This window comes from Myotis nattereri, assembly GCF_964212035.1.
Source record: "Myotis nattereri genome assembly, chromosome: 6".
In the NCBI taxonomy this organism is placed as follows: domain Eukaryota; kingdom Metazoa; phylum Chordata; class Mammalia; order Chiroptera; family Vespertilionidae; genus Myotis; species Myotis nattereri.
Genome location: NC_138081.1, coordinates 35,697,667 through 35,715,341, shown reverse-complemented (window position 1 = coordinate 35,715,341; position 17,675 = coordinate 35,697,667). Strand labels below are relative to the sequence as shown.

The window sequence follows — 17,675 nt, the reverse complement described above, 5'->3', positions numbered from 1 at the left end:
TATTAACAATATGTCTAATTTTTGCTAAGCTGGTGGTTAAAAAGTTGTAATTTGCACTTCCCTGATTATTAGGAAGGCTGAACATATTTCTAAGTAATTTCAACTTGTATTCCTTCTCTTATGTCTTGCTTGTCATATGCTTTACCCACTTTAAATAAGATAATCTTCTTTTTCTGATGGATATAATACTTTATCTCTGAAAATGTTAAATTTAATTATTTTGAAGTTATTTTTAGTTGAGTCATCTCCATTTTTCAGTTGTGAGTTCTATTTTCCAGGTCAGTTGTTCATTAGTTCTGTCACTCTGTTTTAGATCTCAGCTCTTGGAGGTCTCCTGGTCTTTTCATATAGACATAGTTTAATGAGTCAAAATGTTCTATAAGACGTCTATTTTGTTTGTTAAAATGTATTTTTATTTATTTCAGAGAGGAAGGAAGAGAGAGAGAGAGAGAGAGAGAGAGAGAGAGAGAGAGAGAGAGAGAGAGAGAGAGGCATCAATGTTGAGGGAGAATCATTGATCAGCTGCCTCCTGCACACCCCACACTGGGGATTGGGCCCACATGTGCCCTGACTGAGAATCAAACCTTGACCTTCTGGATCACAGATCCACAATTAACCACTGAGCATCACTGGCTGGGCTATAAGATGATTTTTATTAGTATAAAAGATTCCCATTCTCTCTGTCAACTTCATGCCTTCCAAGGGTCACTGCTTTCATAAGTCTCAATATTTTCATCTGATCTATTTCTCACTTTTTGGCATTTGCCTCCATATCTCTAAGTATTACACTTATAAGATATCCCCCTAGTTTTTCAATTGTGGATATTATTATTGACTTCTAATTTCAAACTCTCTCACTTCTTTCCTATCCCCACCACATACTAGATACTTTCGGTCATCCCATTTTCCAGTATTAATATTTATATTATTATGATTATGTAACATTGTTTATGGCGGAGTGAACTGGAATACTATGATTATTACTTCTCATTTCTTGGACAGCTCTTCCCCTTCCCTGCACTTAATAAGTATCTTTTTAGAAAGCATTTGCTTACACTTGTATGTACATATCACTAATTCAACCCCACACACTCCTGAGTTGTTTACCTCTTCCATAAAATCAAATACATTAGGTATTCTATAGATTTTAATCTTAGGAAGTCTGACATGATATAATTTGAACAAATTGCTTTGAAAGCTTACTACAGCTGTTATCTTTAGGTTTTCCTTCACTACCAACCGTTTCTCTCTGTGTTGAAACATTTATTTACTGGATCTCATCTTCTCATTTTAGTTCACAATTTTTAAAATTCACTTGATTTCATTTCGTGGAAGTATAGTTCTCTGAGCAATGTTGGGTATGAGAAAAATGTTTGGAGGCCTTTACTGTCCTGAGTTTTTATTTAGCCTTAAACTTAAACTTACTTGAAAACTTGGCTGGCTATAGTACTCTGTGCTGGAAACCAATTGCTACTCAGACTTTTGAAGATAATGCTCATTAGAATTCTAGCTCCCAGTGTTGTGGTTGAAGAGTCCAATGGAAATCTGATTTTGATAGTTTTGCATAGAATTATCCTCTTCAGAAGATTTTCTCCTGGAGGACTTTCTGTTCATTTCTGGTGGTGTGAAATTCTATGATGATGTGCCTCTGCATCGACCTATTTTCAAGCCTTTTGTTGAGTGCTACATGGGTCCTTTCAAGATGGAATCTCATGTCCTTCAGGAAACAGCTATGGTACATGCTACATATAATTTTCTCCATTCATTATGGATCTACTGGAGACTCTCTATTTTGACAGGGGTTTTCTGATAATTCAAAGATATAGGACTATCTTTTTTTTTAAAATATATTTTATTGATTTTTGACAGAGAGGAAGGGAGAGAGATAGTCAATCAGAAACATCGATGAGAGAGAAACATCGATTAGCCGCCTCCTGCACATCCCCCACTGGGGATGTGCCCGCAACCCAGGTACATGCCCTTGACCGGAATCGAACCTGGGACCTTTCAGTCCGCAGGCCGACGCTCTATCCACTGAGCCAAACCGGTTTTGGCTGTAGGACTATCTTTATTCATTTTGCATACTATCTCAAGTTAGAAAAATGCATGGGAAATTAGAACAGTCATTTGAAACCAGTAACACCCTAGCTGAAATGTTACTTTTCACTTGCATTACAATTATGCTACTTTAAATGACCTTGTCAACCATGAAATATCACTTTTTCTGTAGAAAAATTGATTCTTACCCATTGCAGGGGTGGCGAGGGTTTGGCGGCCAACCAGCTGGGCGGGTCCCAGCCCATCGAGAAAATCACTAAATTGACTGTCCGCTCCTAGTCTCACTCCAGGGAATATTAGGCTATCAGCAAAAGTACAAAAATCAGAACATTAGCTCTCCTAGAATCCTTTTCATAGTTTCCATTATGCTACTGATTCTGATCACGAATCATAAACACTGCTTAGACAATCGGCTTACTTATTGATTGCATCGCCTCTGCACCAAGCAAGCATATGAGAGTCATCATTGATTGAGAAAAGATCTAAACTCTCAAATTAAGAGCAGATGTGGTAGTCAAGAGAGCTCTGTTATAGTTTTTAATATCTTACATTTTCTGGACACCTACAAATAAAATTCCCTACCTAAATACTAGTATATCACTGACATAAAATATAAGATGCACATTTTTATATCATGAACCTTAAATAAATAATTGCTCATAAACATTGTGTAATATTAATGCTAAACTTAAAAATACCTAATGATTTCTTAAATAAATATATTAGCATAATACACATTCTTATTTAAAAATAAAATGTTTAACTTATTCATTTTGAGTGAATTGCATTTCTATATTATCTGAGATTTTTACTTAGTTCAAATGCAATGGATTGATTAAAATGTGTCTGTTTCTTACTATAGCATGACTGCCTGAATTTCCTGGGCTGTGAGCTCCACCAGAGCAGTGATTATGCTCTTCTTGTTTATTGATATATCCTGGGTAACAAGAACCAGGCTTGTAAGGTGGTTGGACTGCAATGAGCATTTTTAAAATAAACAATGTCCATAGGGATTTATTGCTTCCAATGTGCTTCCCCAGATACTATTTTTTCATAATCAAGGGAATTAAAAGGGTATATATGACCACCCATCCAGAGACTATGAAAAGAAATTTTTGAGAGGCTAAGGGGCCTATCCATGATGAATGTAAATGTTATTTGATTTGTTAATTTTTATATAAAAAATGTCTCCAGTCTTGCATTTGGATATTGCTTTATAAGACTTCATCACATATTGGTGTTTCGGTCAGCAAGTGTACCTCCATAAATTTCACTCCTGCTGATTTTTTGGTCTTAGCTGATAGCATGCATCCCAATAATTTGATCAAATAAGTTTTAGGGATGGGAAAGCATATCACAAATATGAACTTGGCATACTTTTATTTCATTTTCTGAACAAAATAGAAAAATTCCAGTAAAATACAATAAAATATTAATATTAGGATTGGTAAATTAGTTATTTAAATGGTGATAAATGAATAACTATAAAAAATTTTACATGGTTAATCCCCAAGCAACCCACTGAAGAAGAAGAATTATTAATTTGTAAGATCTGTCACCTCAGTAAAAATTCAGTTTTATCAGAAAAATTCTCAAGCATAGGAAAATGAAATAGTAAAAAACAAACCAGGTAAGCAAAAAAAAAATTAAAAAAATTCTAGTTATATTTTTTCAAAATTAATTAATTTTAGAATTAACTAAAACTCTTTAATAAAACAGCAACAAGGAAGATAGATTCTGGGCTTTTATCTTAAGGGAAAAATGAGTTAGTGATGTTTTAAAAAACACAAAAATGTAAGTTGCTGTTATGAGAGTGTAAGAATATGAAAATTAGTTCCTCACTTGTTTTTTCTTTTTCTTTTCCTGATTTTCCTTTTTTATTGAATTTATTGGGGTGACACTGGTTAATAAAATTATATAGGTTTCAGGTGTACAGTTATACAATACATAATCTGTACATTGTGTTGTGTGTTCACTACTCCAAGTCAGGTCTCCTTCCATCACCATTTATTCCCCTTATGTCCTCCTTTACCTCTCCCTCCAATTCCCCTTTCCCTCTGACAATCACCACACTGCTGCCTGTGTCTATGAGGGTTTTTTTTTGTTGTTGTTTGTTTTTGCTTATTCCCTTCAGGTTTTTCACCAGCTCCACAACCGCCTCCTCTCTGACAGCTGTCGGTCTGTTCCTCACTTCTAAATTTTAATTCAGATTTTGGTAATCGGGCCAGACAATGAGTCCTGTATGAAAGAATCCATTAAAGGTGACATTGCTACCATAAACATCCATGAGTGGACTATTCTGAACTTTTCTGAGTGATAGAGATCAGTTTATGTTAACCCAACATTGCATCATTCCTTCGAAGGTTCTGCATGACTAGGTCTGTGCAGAGGTGTGTCTGTGTGTCTGTGTGTCTGTCTCACAAGGTCAGGCGTTTTTAAATGGAGGACTGACCAGCTAGTGAAGTGAAGAAGCTCGCAGTCGCCCCGGGTGGCTGTGTTACGTTTCCTATCACCACATGCCATGGTCCTACAGCCACACAGGTGAGCCGACGGCACTTACTTTCCCTCGGAGCTGTAACTGTTGATGCTGCCATCCGTAGACTCTCGACTTGGTTGTCTTACCATCTTCCTCATTTCGGCTGCCATTCCCGTTTCTGTGCTTCTCTGGATGGTGCTTTTTAACTTCTTGTGGCCCGACTCTGGCAGGAGAGAGTGAAAGGAACTCTAAGTTTGGTTTAGGCAGTTTCCTGAATATGGACTCTGCAAATATAATAGTCCATTATGCGCATAGTTAAAAGTTAAACTCAGAAAAACAGTGTCTGACAGAACCATCTGATTGATTAAATCTTTTTGCCAAAGCGTGCTTCGGCCAAGAGGGGTGGCACCATTGCTCCGGTTTCAGGGACTGCCTGAATCTTAACGAGCCAAAATGAACTCATTGTATTATTGCTGCCGAAGTTGTGAGCTTCAATGAAAAAATAGATTTGGCACCAAATTGCTCTGTGGAAAGAGAATGCTGAAAACCTAATCTGGAATGCTCCGATGTGTGGGAACCGTCCTAAATGAGGGGCCATGTCCTTTACAGGAGAAGAGGCACTTGGAAGAAAGCATGGAAAATACCACGGTTTGGGTACTGCCACTCAGCAGCAGTCCTCGTAGAGAAACTTCAGTATGTTATTTGATGATTTTCGCAACACTTCAACAAACACAATCTCATTTAAGGTGGCATGTATGTTGCTTATGTAGGTTGAATAGGTATTATCTTAATTCCAAAGTTTCAAAGTTATCTCATGGCCCTTAGACTTTAGAGCAATATCCTTGAGCCCCTGTTAGAATAATAGAATATTAAGGAACATTCTATTTACAGCATGGAAATGAAATTCTAGAACATTTATTTGATTAGGGCAATATCAACAGGTTAGAGAAACTATTAGACTTTTATCACCTGCCATGCCTTTTTCATCTATACATCCCATAAGCATTTCTGGGTTTATTTCCATTTCTCTAAAGTATCATTTAATATCCATTAATAATATATGAAAAATGCTTTATATACATAGGCACATTCAGAAACTACATATATATATGAATATACACATAAATTTTTCAATCTTCATAACACTTCTGTGAAGCAGGTGCCTAAAACACTGTTAAATAAGCCATATGAAAAAGTGAATGTTTTCCTCCAAAGATTTTTTATCTTTGCACCCCTTTTCTAGATTGTCTAATAAAAGATATCATTGGTTATGTGATACGGGCTCAATATTGAATATTCTCTACAGGAGAACACAAGTGTGATTATGATACTTCCTTGCTCAAGTTCTTGTGATAGTTTATCATCGAAATAAAAAGAAAATCCAAAATTGTTTTCATTGCCTACAAAATGTTACCTAGGACCCGGCTACCTCTCAGATCTCACCCTCATCCCATGTGCACACTGCCTTCCGGTCACACTTCCTTCCTTGAATTTCTCATCCACTCCAAGCATGTGTTTCAGGCCCAGTTTCCTTCCTGGCTGCCCCTGATGACTTTTTTTGCCTTGTTCCCTCATCTTATTTGAGTCTCTGTTTCAATCCTCATCAATCTTTATCCTCTTGCCATGCTTCATATTTCTTCAGAGCACAGCTCCATCTTCCAGTAAACCTCAATTTGTTTGTTGTCGGTTTCCCCAAATAGAACTTATTTCTATGAGAGAGAGACATGTGAATATTGCTGACTGCTATCCCTAGTATGGAGAACAGTGGGATAAACTCAGTAACAGGATGATACCACAGTCCTAATGTGCAATTTTCTCTACCCATTTAATAGAATTATAATACAAACTCATCCCTGTTTATTGTTTTTAATGAGTGCACTGTTCCATCGTATGGCTATGTGGTATCATACTTAAACCATCTCTTTCTTGATGAGCAGTCTCAGTTGTTCGTTTTTATAGAATACATTTCTAGACATTGAAAAGCTGGTCAAAGTGTAGGGATCTGTTTAATCTTAATAGCTATTTCTAAATTGTCCTTTAGAAACATTGCAGCAATTTGCACTCCTGCCAACATTTATGCAGATGTTCCCATTTAACCAGCAAAGGCATAGGAATTTTCTACATTTTCTCTTTCTGGTGTCTGTCTTGTTCATTGACTTGTTATTGTAGAATGTGTACACATACCAAAGGCAGGGACTTCATTTACGGCCGTTCTGAGTGCTGTATAGTTTCGGTATATTTATATGTATCTAAATACTGTGTCTCCTTCTTAGATGTAGGTCCTTTATGAAGTGACTGTGATAGAGCAACACGTCCTTCATGCACACACATTGGCCAGATCCCACCTGAGGGGTCGGTACAAGCCCCAAGGGTTTATTACCAATTGTGACAAAAGTTTCCAAGGCAGGGTGAGGCAATACAGCTGGGGGGGTGGGAGGGGGGGGGGAGAGACCAGATTCTTTGATAATCATGGCTAGAGAAAGTGTGGGCAAACTTTAAATCTAAATCTAAATAAGGTGATGTTGGAAACTGGAGGAGAAACAGTTAAGGGATCAGTAGTAAGGAGTTTCAGGTTAGAGCATACATTCCTTCAGATTTTCATCCATCCATCCATCCATCCATCCAACCAACCAACCAATATTTATGAAGCCCCTAATGTGTGTCACACACTGCTCTAGGTGCTGGGAACATACTGATAAATGACAAACTTCCTGCTATCCTGGAGCTTACATTCCACTGTGTGTATTTCTTATGTGTACACCAGAAAGGGAATGGACAAATAAACAAATAATATCACTGGTAATACCTGCTGTGTAAAAAACGTGAGGCAGGAGACGGGGGATAGAGAGTGACAGGGTAAGAGCAGCAATGGGTTTTTTAAAAAGGGGTCAGGGTCTCATTAAACACTGGACAGGGAAGTAACCCCACAGAGGAACTGATCCTGGTGACTGTGGTGGGAGGCTGCACGGTGGTCGGGAGGGGCTGTTGTTTTGTCAGTAGCACACGGTCCTCCAGGTTCCTCTGCCGTCTTTTCAATGCGGATGCTGGCTCTGTCCGCTCTGTGGACAGCTGGCAGGCCAGGGGACCGTGGAGGTAGGCTGTCAAGACCTGCTTTCTGTACATTTCCCAATACAGGTTTCACATGGTTGTCATTCATTACATATTTGTTTAATTAGTGAAAAGAAAAAAATTAAAAGTGAAGAGTCTGTTAATTTTTTTGCTTTAAAAAAAATTGGAATATCAAGTTTTCTTAAAAAAGGGTATATCTAAAGGATATCCCAAAATCCTTAGAGCAGTTTTAAATCTTAATAGCTTCCAAAATATAAATGCCGCACACTTTGAAAAGACATCATTTGAAAGGTTGGCTATTGACCTTCCTCTCCTATTTAATTTTGTGAATCTGAATTACATATTTTTAATTTTAAAGTTGTTTTTTAGTTCCTCTGAAGATGGCAAACATAGACCAACTTAGCTCTTGCCTTATTCATGCTAATATTCAATGCAAAGAGCTTTGATGGACTGAACAATTTTATAAAGGCCCAGGTAAAAGCTGAATAAATAGTTCCAGCTATGAATCTGCCCAATTTAAATTCAAAGGGCTCTAATATTATTCAGAATGAAAGGGTTGGGAGGAACACTGTTTAATAGGTGTAGAAACTAGAGATTTTGTGAAGCATAATTCATGCAGAAAATTCTGTTCAGACTGAGGTGGTTGAGGGGTGAGCACTGGCTGTGGTCTACTGGTTATGGTAGCCAGCAGGCTTAGGCTGGTCCCAGGGTGGGTATTGTGCCTTCTTGGGTTCTGCCATGCCTGGAGCATGACTCCCTGAGATTGTAACACCACTTGAGTTGAATTTTCCATGTTCCTTTTTACCTCTGTTTTGGATCTTTCTAGATGCTGGTGATCCAGCGGTGAACACAACAGACAAGCACCCCTGCCCACATGGAGCTTACATGCTAGTGAATATAATGACCTGCTCAACATCATAGTAGTTAGTAGCAGAAACTGCATTCGAAACCTGATTTTCTGAATCTTAGTCTTGTGATCACCCCATTATATCACAGTTTAGAAAAACACAAAATCTCATCTCACTTATTTTACAAATAGAACAGTTTAGCCACATGGATATTTTCATGTATATGTCCTCATATGGGCTTATAAGTTCATTTGAAAACTTTGTTGAAAATCACATATATTCTATATAAGTACAAATGCATATAATCACTGTATCTCTGCACATGCTGTAATTATAGCATAAATATGTTACATACATGTATTATTTTTAATATCAATATAATGCATTAAACCATAAAATATTAGCAAATACTATTATGCTTATTAACAGTAGCACCATTCTTTAATAATTATTTGTATCCATTGAAGAATATTAACCTGATAAAGACATGAACTCTGCTATCAAATTATGAACATGAAACCTTTGACTTAAACCACTGTCCTAAGTATTATACAAAAAACCAAAGGATTAGAAAACTAGTATATGTTAAGATTCTATGTTCACAAACACATAAAATTTAGTACAATCCATAACATTTGGGGCAATATTTTACCCAGATTTAGGAAGAACAAACTTGCTCTCATTGAATATTCCAAAGTGCCATGTTTACATAGGTAGCTACACTCTCTTTTCATATTTAGAGATGTTTGTTATATTTAGAAACACCCTGCTGACTTATTCACTCTGTAAATACTCCTTAAGCACCAAGTACGTATAACTTAATAGGCATCATTTTAGGGGTAGGAGCTACAACAGTAATCATACAGGATAGCACATATAATAAACAACTAAAATAAATAACATAATAATTTTAGATCTTGGTAATCATCATGGGAAGGAATTAAAGCAGAAGAGACTGTCTCAGTAGATGAGTTACTTTTGATCAGCTGGGCATGGAAGGCCACATCTGAGAATGCAGAGAAGGATTCAGCCATGCAAAAACTGCAGGAAGGATGGTCCAGGCAGAAGGAGCAGGTATAGGACCCTGAGGAGTGACTGTCCTTCCTGGCTTTTCTGAGAAAGCCATGAGAGGGTGACATAGGTGGACGATGAGAAGATGGAGCAGAAGAGGCTGAAGGACCTGGTGGTGCAGGACCAGCAGGGAAGCAGCCTGGATTTTGCACTGAGAGTGCTGGGAAGCCACGGGGGTGGGAGGTCATGATCCATCCAATCTATGATCTACGTTTTTGAAGGATCCCTCTAGTTACTGGGTGGAGAATGAATGTTAGGAACTATAAGTGAAAGCAGGGGGAGGATTTGGAAAGTTACTTTCCTACCTAAGAAGAGATAAATACAGCAATGGCTTAGGTTAGGGAAGCAGCAGTGGAGATAAGGGAGGAAGTGGGCATTGATTATATTTTGAGGAGGAGCTTATGGTACTTGCTCTATTCCATGTAGAGGTGGTTCCGTAAAAAAAGAGAAGGAATCAGTAATGTTTAGGGTTTTATGTAGGATAACTACTAGTAATTGAATGATAGTGCCAGTTACTGAAAAGCAAACTCATTGTGGGTGATGGAAATGATGAGTTCTCTTTAGGATGTTTGAGTTGCTTTCTAAAAAGCCATGTGAAGAGTAAAGTAGAAAGAATTCTCATGATTCAGAACAAGGAGGTCAGTGCCAGAAACAGGTAGACAGACAGACAGACAGGACATATTGGCATGCAGATGAAATTAAAAGCTGTGGTACTAAATATAATAGAGAGGAAGTATAGAGATAAAAAGAGTAGATAGAATGGAGCCTAGGATTCCAGAAGACTGCCAAGAAGTCTACTAAGACCTTCTAAGGTACATGGAAGGACAGGTAAGTGTCATGGTGCAGAAATTAAACGAATAAAGTGTTTCAAGAAGTAAAAAAAAAAATGTTGATAACTACTTAGACTTTTAGTAAGGACCAGACATAGAAGTGGTGACATACTTGGCTCCATAGAGATCACTGATTCCAAGAGAAGTAGGTTCAGGGAAGGAGGGCAGGGAGCCTGAAAGGGATGGCCACTCAGAAGACACAATGAGAGGTGAGTAAGCAGGGACAATGCCTATGACTATTTTGAAAAGGTATGTTGTGATGCAGAGGCAGTTTCTGGAAATTCACATAGGATTTGCCGGAAGCCGGTCCATCCTTGCTGCTTGACACAGTCGCTGCAGGATAGAAACATCTGCACAGCATATGTTTCAAGGGACCTGGTGTATATAGCATACTGTTCTTAATATGTTTGCTCCCCTTAGCGCTGTGTGTTTTAACCAAGGTCACCTCTCCGAGAAAGGTTGTTTCCCAGGTAGGGATTTTTCCCTGAAGTTAGGGAGGGGATGAAACTCCTTAACTAAGTGCCAGGCGGGTAGTTAATCACTTTAACTACAAACAATCATGCTTAAGCTACATAATCTTTACTCCCTGGAATGGAGAAAAGAAACGCCCTAACCTTTGTAATAGAAATTGACAGGATTAAAATCAACTGGTATAAATATGGATGTAACAAGACAATAAACAGCAGAACCTCTTTGGAGATCCAGACCAGAACTTGGCTGGAGATCCTGGCTGGAGATCCTGGCTAGGCTGCTGATCAACTGAACACTGTCTCCGTGTCCTTCCTTCTTCGCCGACTCTGTCTACGCCTTTGGGAACCCCTGGACCTGCTGGGGTTGGACCCCGGCAAGGATTAGGGGAGGTTGTTTATTATTTTTAAGGTGTGTGATATTAGAGCTCGTTTCCATGCAGACAGCAGTGATTAAATGCACAGGGAAAAACACCACATGTGTAGGTCTGATCTTATTCATTGGAGAGGTAGGTAATGTCCAAGAAATCATCTTTCAGTCAAAGCAGTCTCTAATGCCCAATGAAGTCAATTCCATCAATGAACTGGAAAAATAAGTTTTAAAAAAATCACCTAGTTGATTCAACAATTTGGGTCCAAAAGATAAATGCAATCGCATCTATTAACTCACAAAGAAAAACTATAGAGGGAGTTTGACCTTTTGGTTACCCTGAAAGTAACAACTGAAGTCAGTGATACAAACTTTTTTTATATGTAGAGTAACGAAATTCAGTTACTTTTACAAAGAAAAGTTGTGGGTAATATTATGTTTTGTTCATTCACTCCTTTATTTACCCATTGAACAAACTCTCTGGAGTGCTTTGGGCCCTGGACTGTAAATGTAAGTGTGGGAAGGAAACAGGCCCGGAGCCAACCATGTCATGGCTTAGTGGGAGAGACTAAGTGAAAGTTTAGTTGTGATTCAGTGTGGCTCAACAGAGAGGATTTACTTATATGCATTTAGCTTTAGGTATTTATTGTATGTAAATTCAGTAATTTGGAGAGCAGATGAGAAGGGAAGAGAGAGGACGATTTAATCAGTGAGTGGAAGTCTGCGCTTGCTATGCCACTAAATGAGCAGGGACCTGGCGAGATCAGGAGGTGAGACAATGCAAATCTCCTCTTCCTCTGTTTCAGTTCCTAAAGATTATGTCCTCGATGGTTTCTAAAATAGGCTGCCTAAAAAAAAGGTAAACTACTTTATGTGGTGTTTCAACAAAGCTGCAGAAATACAGTCAAACTGACAGTATTGGACTTAGTGAGAGACTGCGCATTGGTATCCAAGGGACTTCCAAAGGGAATTTTAACTTCCAGATGGTGAAGGGGGGGATTTGTTGCTCAGGCCAAGAGAGCAGCATGGTTAAGGGTCTAGAGATGACAAACAGCACAGTCCCTTGAAGAGGTAAATACATTTCCAGAAAGACCAGAGTTCAATAAGGAGAGTGAGACCTGGCAGCTAGAGATGTAAGCAAGGGAGGAACCATACAGGAGTTTTCATCTAATGCTTTCAAGGTGTATGACTACATGTCATTTGGGTGGCTTTTGTATGATTATTAATCTATTCTTAATGATATCATCATCTTGGCCTACCCAATATCAATATTATCTGCATAAAGTTGTATGTAACTTATATTACATACAATATGGTACAGTCAAGTTGTCATAGATCTCTAATAATCATACTTTAAGAGAAAATATCCGACTGTTCTTTGTGGATGTCAGGTGATTCTAGTGTTGTGGTAACCACACAGTCAGAAATTTTTATTAGCTAGTCTGTTCTATTACAAACAAACAAACAAAAACAAAAATGCCCCTTTTAAAAATATATCTCATGCCAAGCCAGGAAAGTACAACTTGTAAACGTTTCAGAGGTCTAAAGGTTATTTTTAGAAAATTGCATGATGTTTTCTTTGAATTTTAGGGTTTCCCCTCATTTATTCTCCAGGTTAATCCACTAAGTCTACAAGTACTCTCTCTTCTTCCCATTTGCTAAAGAGATTTATAATGAAAGAAATACAGTGGTCAAGAAGCTAAAATAGTATCAATTCAGAACATTTTTTTGTGAGACAGGCAATAAATTCCCTTGATGATGTTTTCAGAATACCTCAAATCTTTTTCAGTGATGTAGTTATCCTCTCCCATAACCTGAAAGAGGTAAAATGTTCTTTTGCTACCATGAACTTTAAATTCTCTACAAATGCAACTTTAGAAAAGGGATTCATCTGTGCTGAACAGTGACCATTAGTTTTCAGCCCTTCTGTGGCTAATAGTTATTCTCTGGTGAGAAGCCTGGCATTGTTCTGAGTGACTGAAATGCCTGCCCGTCATATCTGCTCAGTTCACGCAGTCACTGGATCTTTCCAGCAAAACATTTGCTAATGTGACATCAATTTTCCCTCTTGCTAAGCTGGCGAAAATGTAAGCAGTAGCCAGTTCAAGATGGTCTTTTGAGTAATTTTCATGTTCAACTTAACAAGGCTGCCAAAAAAGTTAGGTAAAGAGGTTTATGGTCACTGTAACACATGACCTGTACCGCATCCTATTTTGGCCAAAGTAATGAGGAAAGGGGGACATTCAAATGCTGAACTTCTCACTGCTGCAAACTGTTTGATTTTGTGTCTCAATGTTTCCAAGTATGTCCGTTTTGTGGACGGAATTTTGTCTCCGCAAATTCATAGGCTGACGTCCTAACGCCAGGACCTCAGAATATACATATTCGGTGATATGGCCTTTAAAGAGGTGATTAAGCTAAATAAGGCTGCTAAGAAGGGAGGCCCTGATCATATCTGACTGGTGTCCTTACAAGAAGACACCAGGACACACAGAGACCACCAGGTGAACAGGCGGCAAGAGGGTGGCCACATGTAAGACAATAAGAGAGGCCTCAGTGGAGACCAAACCTGCCTATGCCCTGCTCTTGGACTTCCAGTCTCCAGAACTGTGAGAATATAAATTTCTGTTGTCCAAACCATCCAGTCTGCGGTATTGTTTTGTGGCAGCCCTAGTGAACGAATACATCCAGGGAGTGGATACTGTTATTTTTAACACCTTAAAGTCATCTTCTTAATTAATAAGTGTAATGATTTAAATGCGATTTAAAGCACCTGGAGATAAATAATCACCTATGATATGATCTGAGGGTGAGAGTAAGCCCCGAATAATAGGATGGATTGTTTCAGGTTGCCTTTATTAGAAAGTGGCCTGAAGAATTACATGAAGATAGCTAAGTAATTTATTAACAACTCTTGGTATTTAAAAAATAAGGCTTCAGATTTATATGCTAAATAAATATATCACATATTAAATCTGTTTTGTTTTAACTCTTTGTTTTTGGTTTAAATAAGAAGCTGGATTTCATTTAAGTATAAATCTGGAATAGCTCCTACAATTTTCCATCCTGTCAAAATAAAACCATTTCAAAAGGCAGCCTAGTACTCTGCATGGTGGATGGATAGAAAGTGGTTTGAGGGGCAACTCTGGAATCGGAATGTCTCGATTTGAGTATCAGCTCTAAGCTGTACTCTTATTAGCTCTGTGCCTGCGGGCAGCTAACTTAGCCCCCCCAGGCCACACTTTCCTCATCTATGGAATGAGGGAGGGAATGATAATACCTCGCTCCAAGGACTGAGTAGTAAATTAGGAAATCTGTGGAAGGCACTCAGCAGTGTCCAGCACCCACTTAAGGTTATCCATTCTTAAATCTCAAAGTGTTTTGCATAGATTACATCTCCAAGTTGAATGATGCTAATTACCCTTGCTCTACTCAAAGCACATCTTTCTGTGCCTCATTTGAACTCCTAACACTATTCAGAATGGAGCAGACTAAGTTGCCAGTATCTATTCTTACATTTCTCTTAGAGACAGAAACTCTACCATCCTTCCAACAAAAGACTGACCACATTTCCCTTTTCCTTTCCCCTCTCATTGGTGTGGGGTCAAGATAGTGGGGGCTTCAGGAGCTGCTTTGGGCCTCAGGATGGGAGCACTTGTTGAAGCTGGAAGAGCCTGGGTCCCTGACATGATGGAGTCACTACATCAGCCCCAATTGCACTGTCCATCTGAATTATGATGTGACAATCTTGATTAAGCCACTATATCCAGGGTGTCTTGTTACCGCAGCCTATCCTATGTCATAGTACACAGTATTCTAAATAAAATCCAATGTGAATTAAAAAAATAAAGGAGTACTTTTGCTAAGAGTGCTCTCTATTCTTTATCTTTAGATAGAGACTTGGGTTATTAAATTGGTTTTCTATAGTACCTTCATATTCAGAAGAATAGGTAACTCTTCTAACAATAGAGCTAATGGACATTTTTCTTCCCTACGAAGTCTCACAGATGTAGAGGGGGAAAATATAGCAATAAATAACGTTCATTAAATATCATCATTGTATAAGCTACTCTGCAGGGCACAATAAACAGAGGTGTCTTTTCCTAGTAGTTTAATATTCTGAAACAAACTTGCATGTATGAAGTTCCCAATTACTGGTATGGTATGGCGATGATCACACTGCTCTGGTTGTTATGGGCAGAAATGAGAGTTGGCGATCACAAAGGAAATGGGTATAAGATCTTTTTCTATATTCTATAAAACAAAGTAGGTTCTCTGGGCTTCTCAACACACTCCTTGAAACAACTTAGATGGCTTTTAATCAAAATGGGAATGATCTGCTTTGAAATATGAGCTAGGTGGCAATATGAAATTCTTCTGAGGAGACCCAATAGGGCAACTTAAAGAGACAAGCCAGATTCTTGAGAGAAACTGAAACAGGCATTCAACTAATCTAGGAGAAACTTGTCATATGTAAGTAGTCACCACTGACAGACAGCCCACACTGAAATGCAAAGCCACAGCATCAGGCTCTCTAAACAGTGGGTGCTGAGGGGCAACTGGGTAGCTTCTGACTGGGGGAACTCAGGTAGCTTTAATCAGCAGCAGAGTAGGAATTTATTTATTGTTTAAGGCTCAGATTTTCCCAGTCCACAGTGGAGAGGCAAAGGGCATGTGTGCATGTGTGTGTCTATATGGTGGGAGTGAGGCATAAACTTAAAACAACTTACAAGAGAATTACTGAAAGGCAGGAATAAATACTGTCCACATAAACACTACAAGGGCAGAATAAAATGGGTTTGACTAACTCTTAAAGCAAACTTCACATAAAGAGGAACCTTTGATTCCCTCCCAGCATTGGCCATGATTTCCTAACAAATTGGATGGGTATAAAGGGTCTGTATGTAAAACAAAATTTGACAAATATCAAATTATAAAATGTGTTAATCAATGAAGACATATTATATATAGGAACATATCCTATATAATAAAAGGCTAATATGCAAATTGACAAACAGCAGAATGACTTGTCACTATGATGCGCACTGACCACCAGGGGGCAGACGCTCAATGCAGGAGCTACCCCTGGTGGTCAATGCACTCCCACAGGAGGAGCGCTGCTCAGGCAGAAGCTGCTCACGGCTGGTGAGCGCAGCAGTGATGGCGGGAGCCTCTCCCACCTCTGAGGCAGTGCTAAGGATGTTCAACTAACACAGGGAGTGGGCCTAAGCTGTCAGCTGGACATCCCCCAAGGGCTCCCGCAGACTGCGAGAGAGCACAGGCCTAGCTGAGGGACCCCCTCGAGTACACGAATCTCGTGCACCAGGCCTCTAGTCATATATAAGGTGTTATGACAAGATCATCTCAGGACAGCCCTTAAACTCTCTGCTTGTGCTTTAAAGGCCCCTCCCCACCCTGGCCCTCTTATGGCCTCAGCCCATTCACATCTCAGGTAGCCTTCCCTTCCCCATGGATCAAGAGGATGTACCCACCTAGATCTCATGCCCACCTGGACCCCTTATCTACCCTTCTGAACTAAGCCTCCAGAGAGTAGAATTCCTGCCCAAATGGCCCAAGACCACATACAGAGCTGGCCCCTGTGTCTTTCTGGGATCCAGCCTCGGAGGATGGATAGCAACACCAATGTGCACACCCTGAAGTCCAAGAAGTACAGGCAGCCTTAAACATGTGTGCAAGGCCCCTCGAGGTGCAGGACAGAGCGAAGGGATGGGAAGAGAAGGCAGAGAGCAGCAAATCTCAGTATGAGATGGGTAAGCCAAGTTCAAACACAGAACTCTGATCATCAGGATTCTAAATTGAAACGTGAACTCCTTGGTCATTAGAAAACTAAAAACATTTTATTTAGCACTTTGCTAGCTTGGTTTATAACTTTTAAATGACAAATAGTATGTGGGCTTCCATTTCTTGATCAGGGACTTGGGAAAGCCTAGAATCTCTCATCTATAAAACTGTTTCATGCGTCACAATACCACAGATTCCTTACTTTGATCCTTTTGAAGAATTATCACTAGAAGAAATCTGTTGGGTATTTTTGTATGGAGTTTGATCAGGCTCTGAGAGACATGTGATACATTTGATGATAAAAACCCAAGGAAGTCCTCTGTGAGTCACACAATCCTATTCTCTTTCCTGGAGTTTTTCCTCCTATCAGTTCAGGAAACTTGGGGGTCCAAGAAGAACAGAGGGGATTGTAGGAGTACAGTTCTACTGGGTGTGCATATCTCTGAAGATGCGATCCTTACTTCTCTGTGCCTTAGGCGGATGATCTGTACGCTGGCACTATGGGGACTGCTAAGCCTAGAGACCCAGAAAAAATATTCCTTAAGAAAACTGGGGGGGGGGGGGGAGAGAGTAAGGCAGCAGAGAAAGAGGATTAGTGTAGCAGACTTACACTTCACAGAATAAGGATGTGCTAGCACATGTTGTGTTGTCTAGTTTACAATTCTCATATAACTGGGTGTTCGT

The 17,675-nt window shown here is 39.2% G+C and overlaps 1 protein-coding gene across 12 annotated transcripts in view; it reads right to left on the bottom strand.

Annotated features, from left to right (window-relative positions):
- RIMS1 (regulating synaptic membrane exocytosis 1) overlaps window positions 1–17,675 on the bottom strand; it is a 409,852-nt gene that overhangs the window by 4,725 nt on the left and 387,452 nt on the right. For all 12 annotated transcript variants that reach the window (XM_081094491.1, XM_081094499.1, XM_081094495.1 and 9 more), the window contains 2 exons: window positions 4,619–4,757; window positions 2,247–2,359 (listed from right to left, as the gene is read on the bottom strand). In XM_081094491.1, the coding sequence (XP_080950617.1) occupies window positions 2,247–2,359; window positions 4,619–4,757 (252 nt within the window). The remainder of the gene's footprint in view (window positions 1–2,246; window positions 2,360–4,618; window positions 4,758–17,675) is intronic.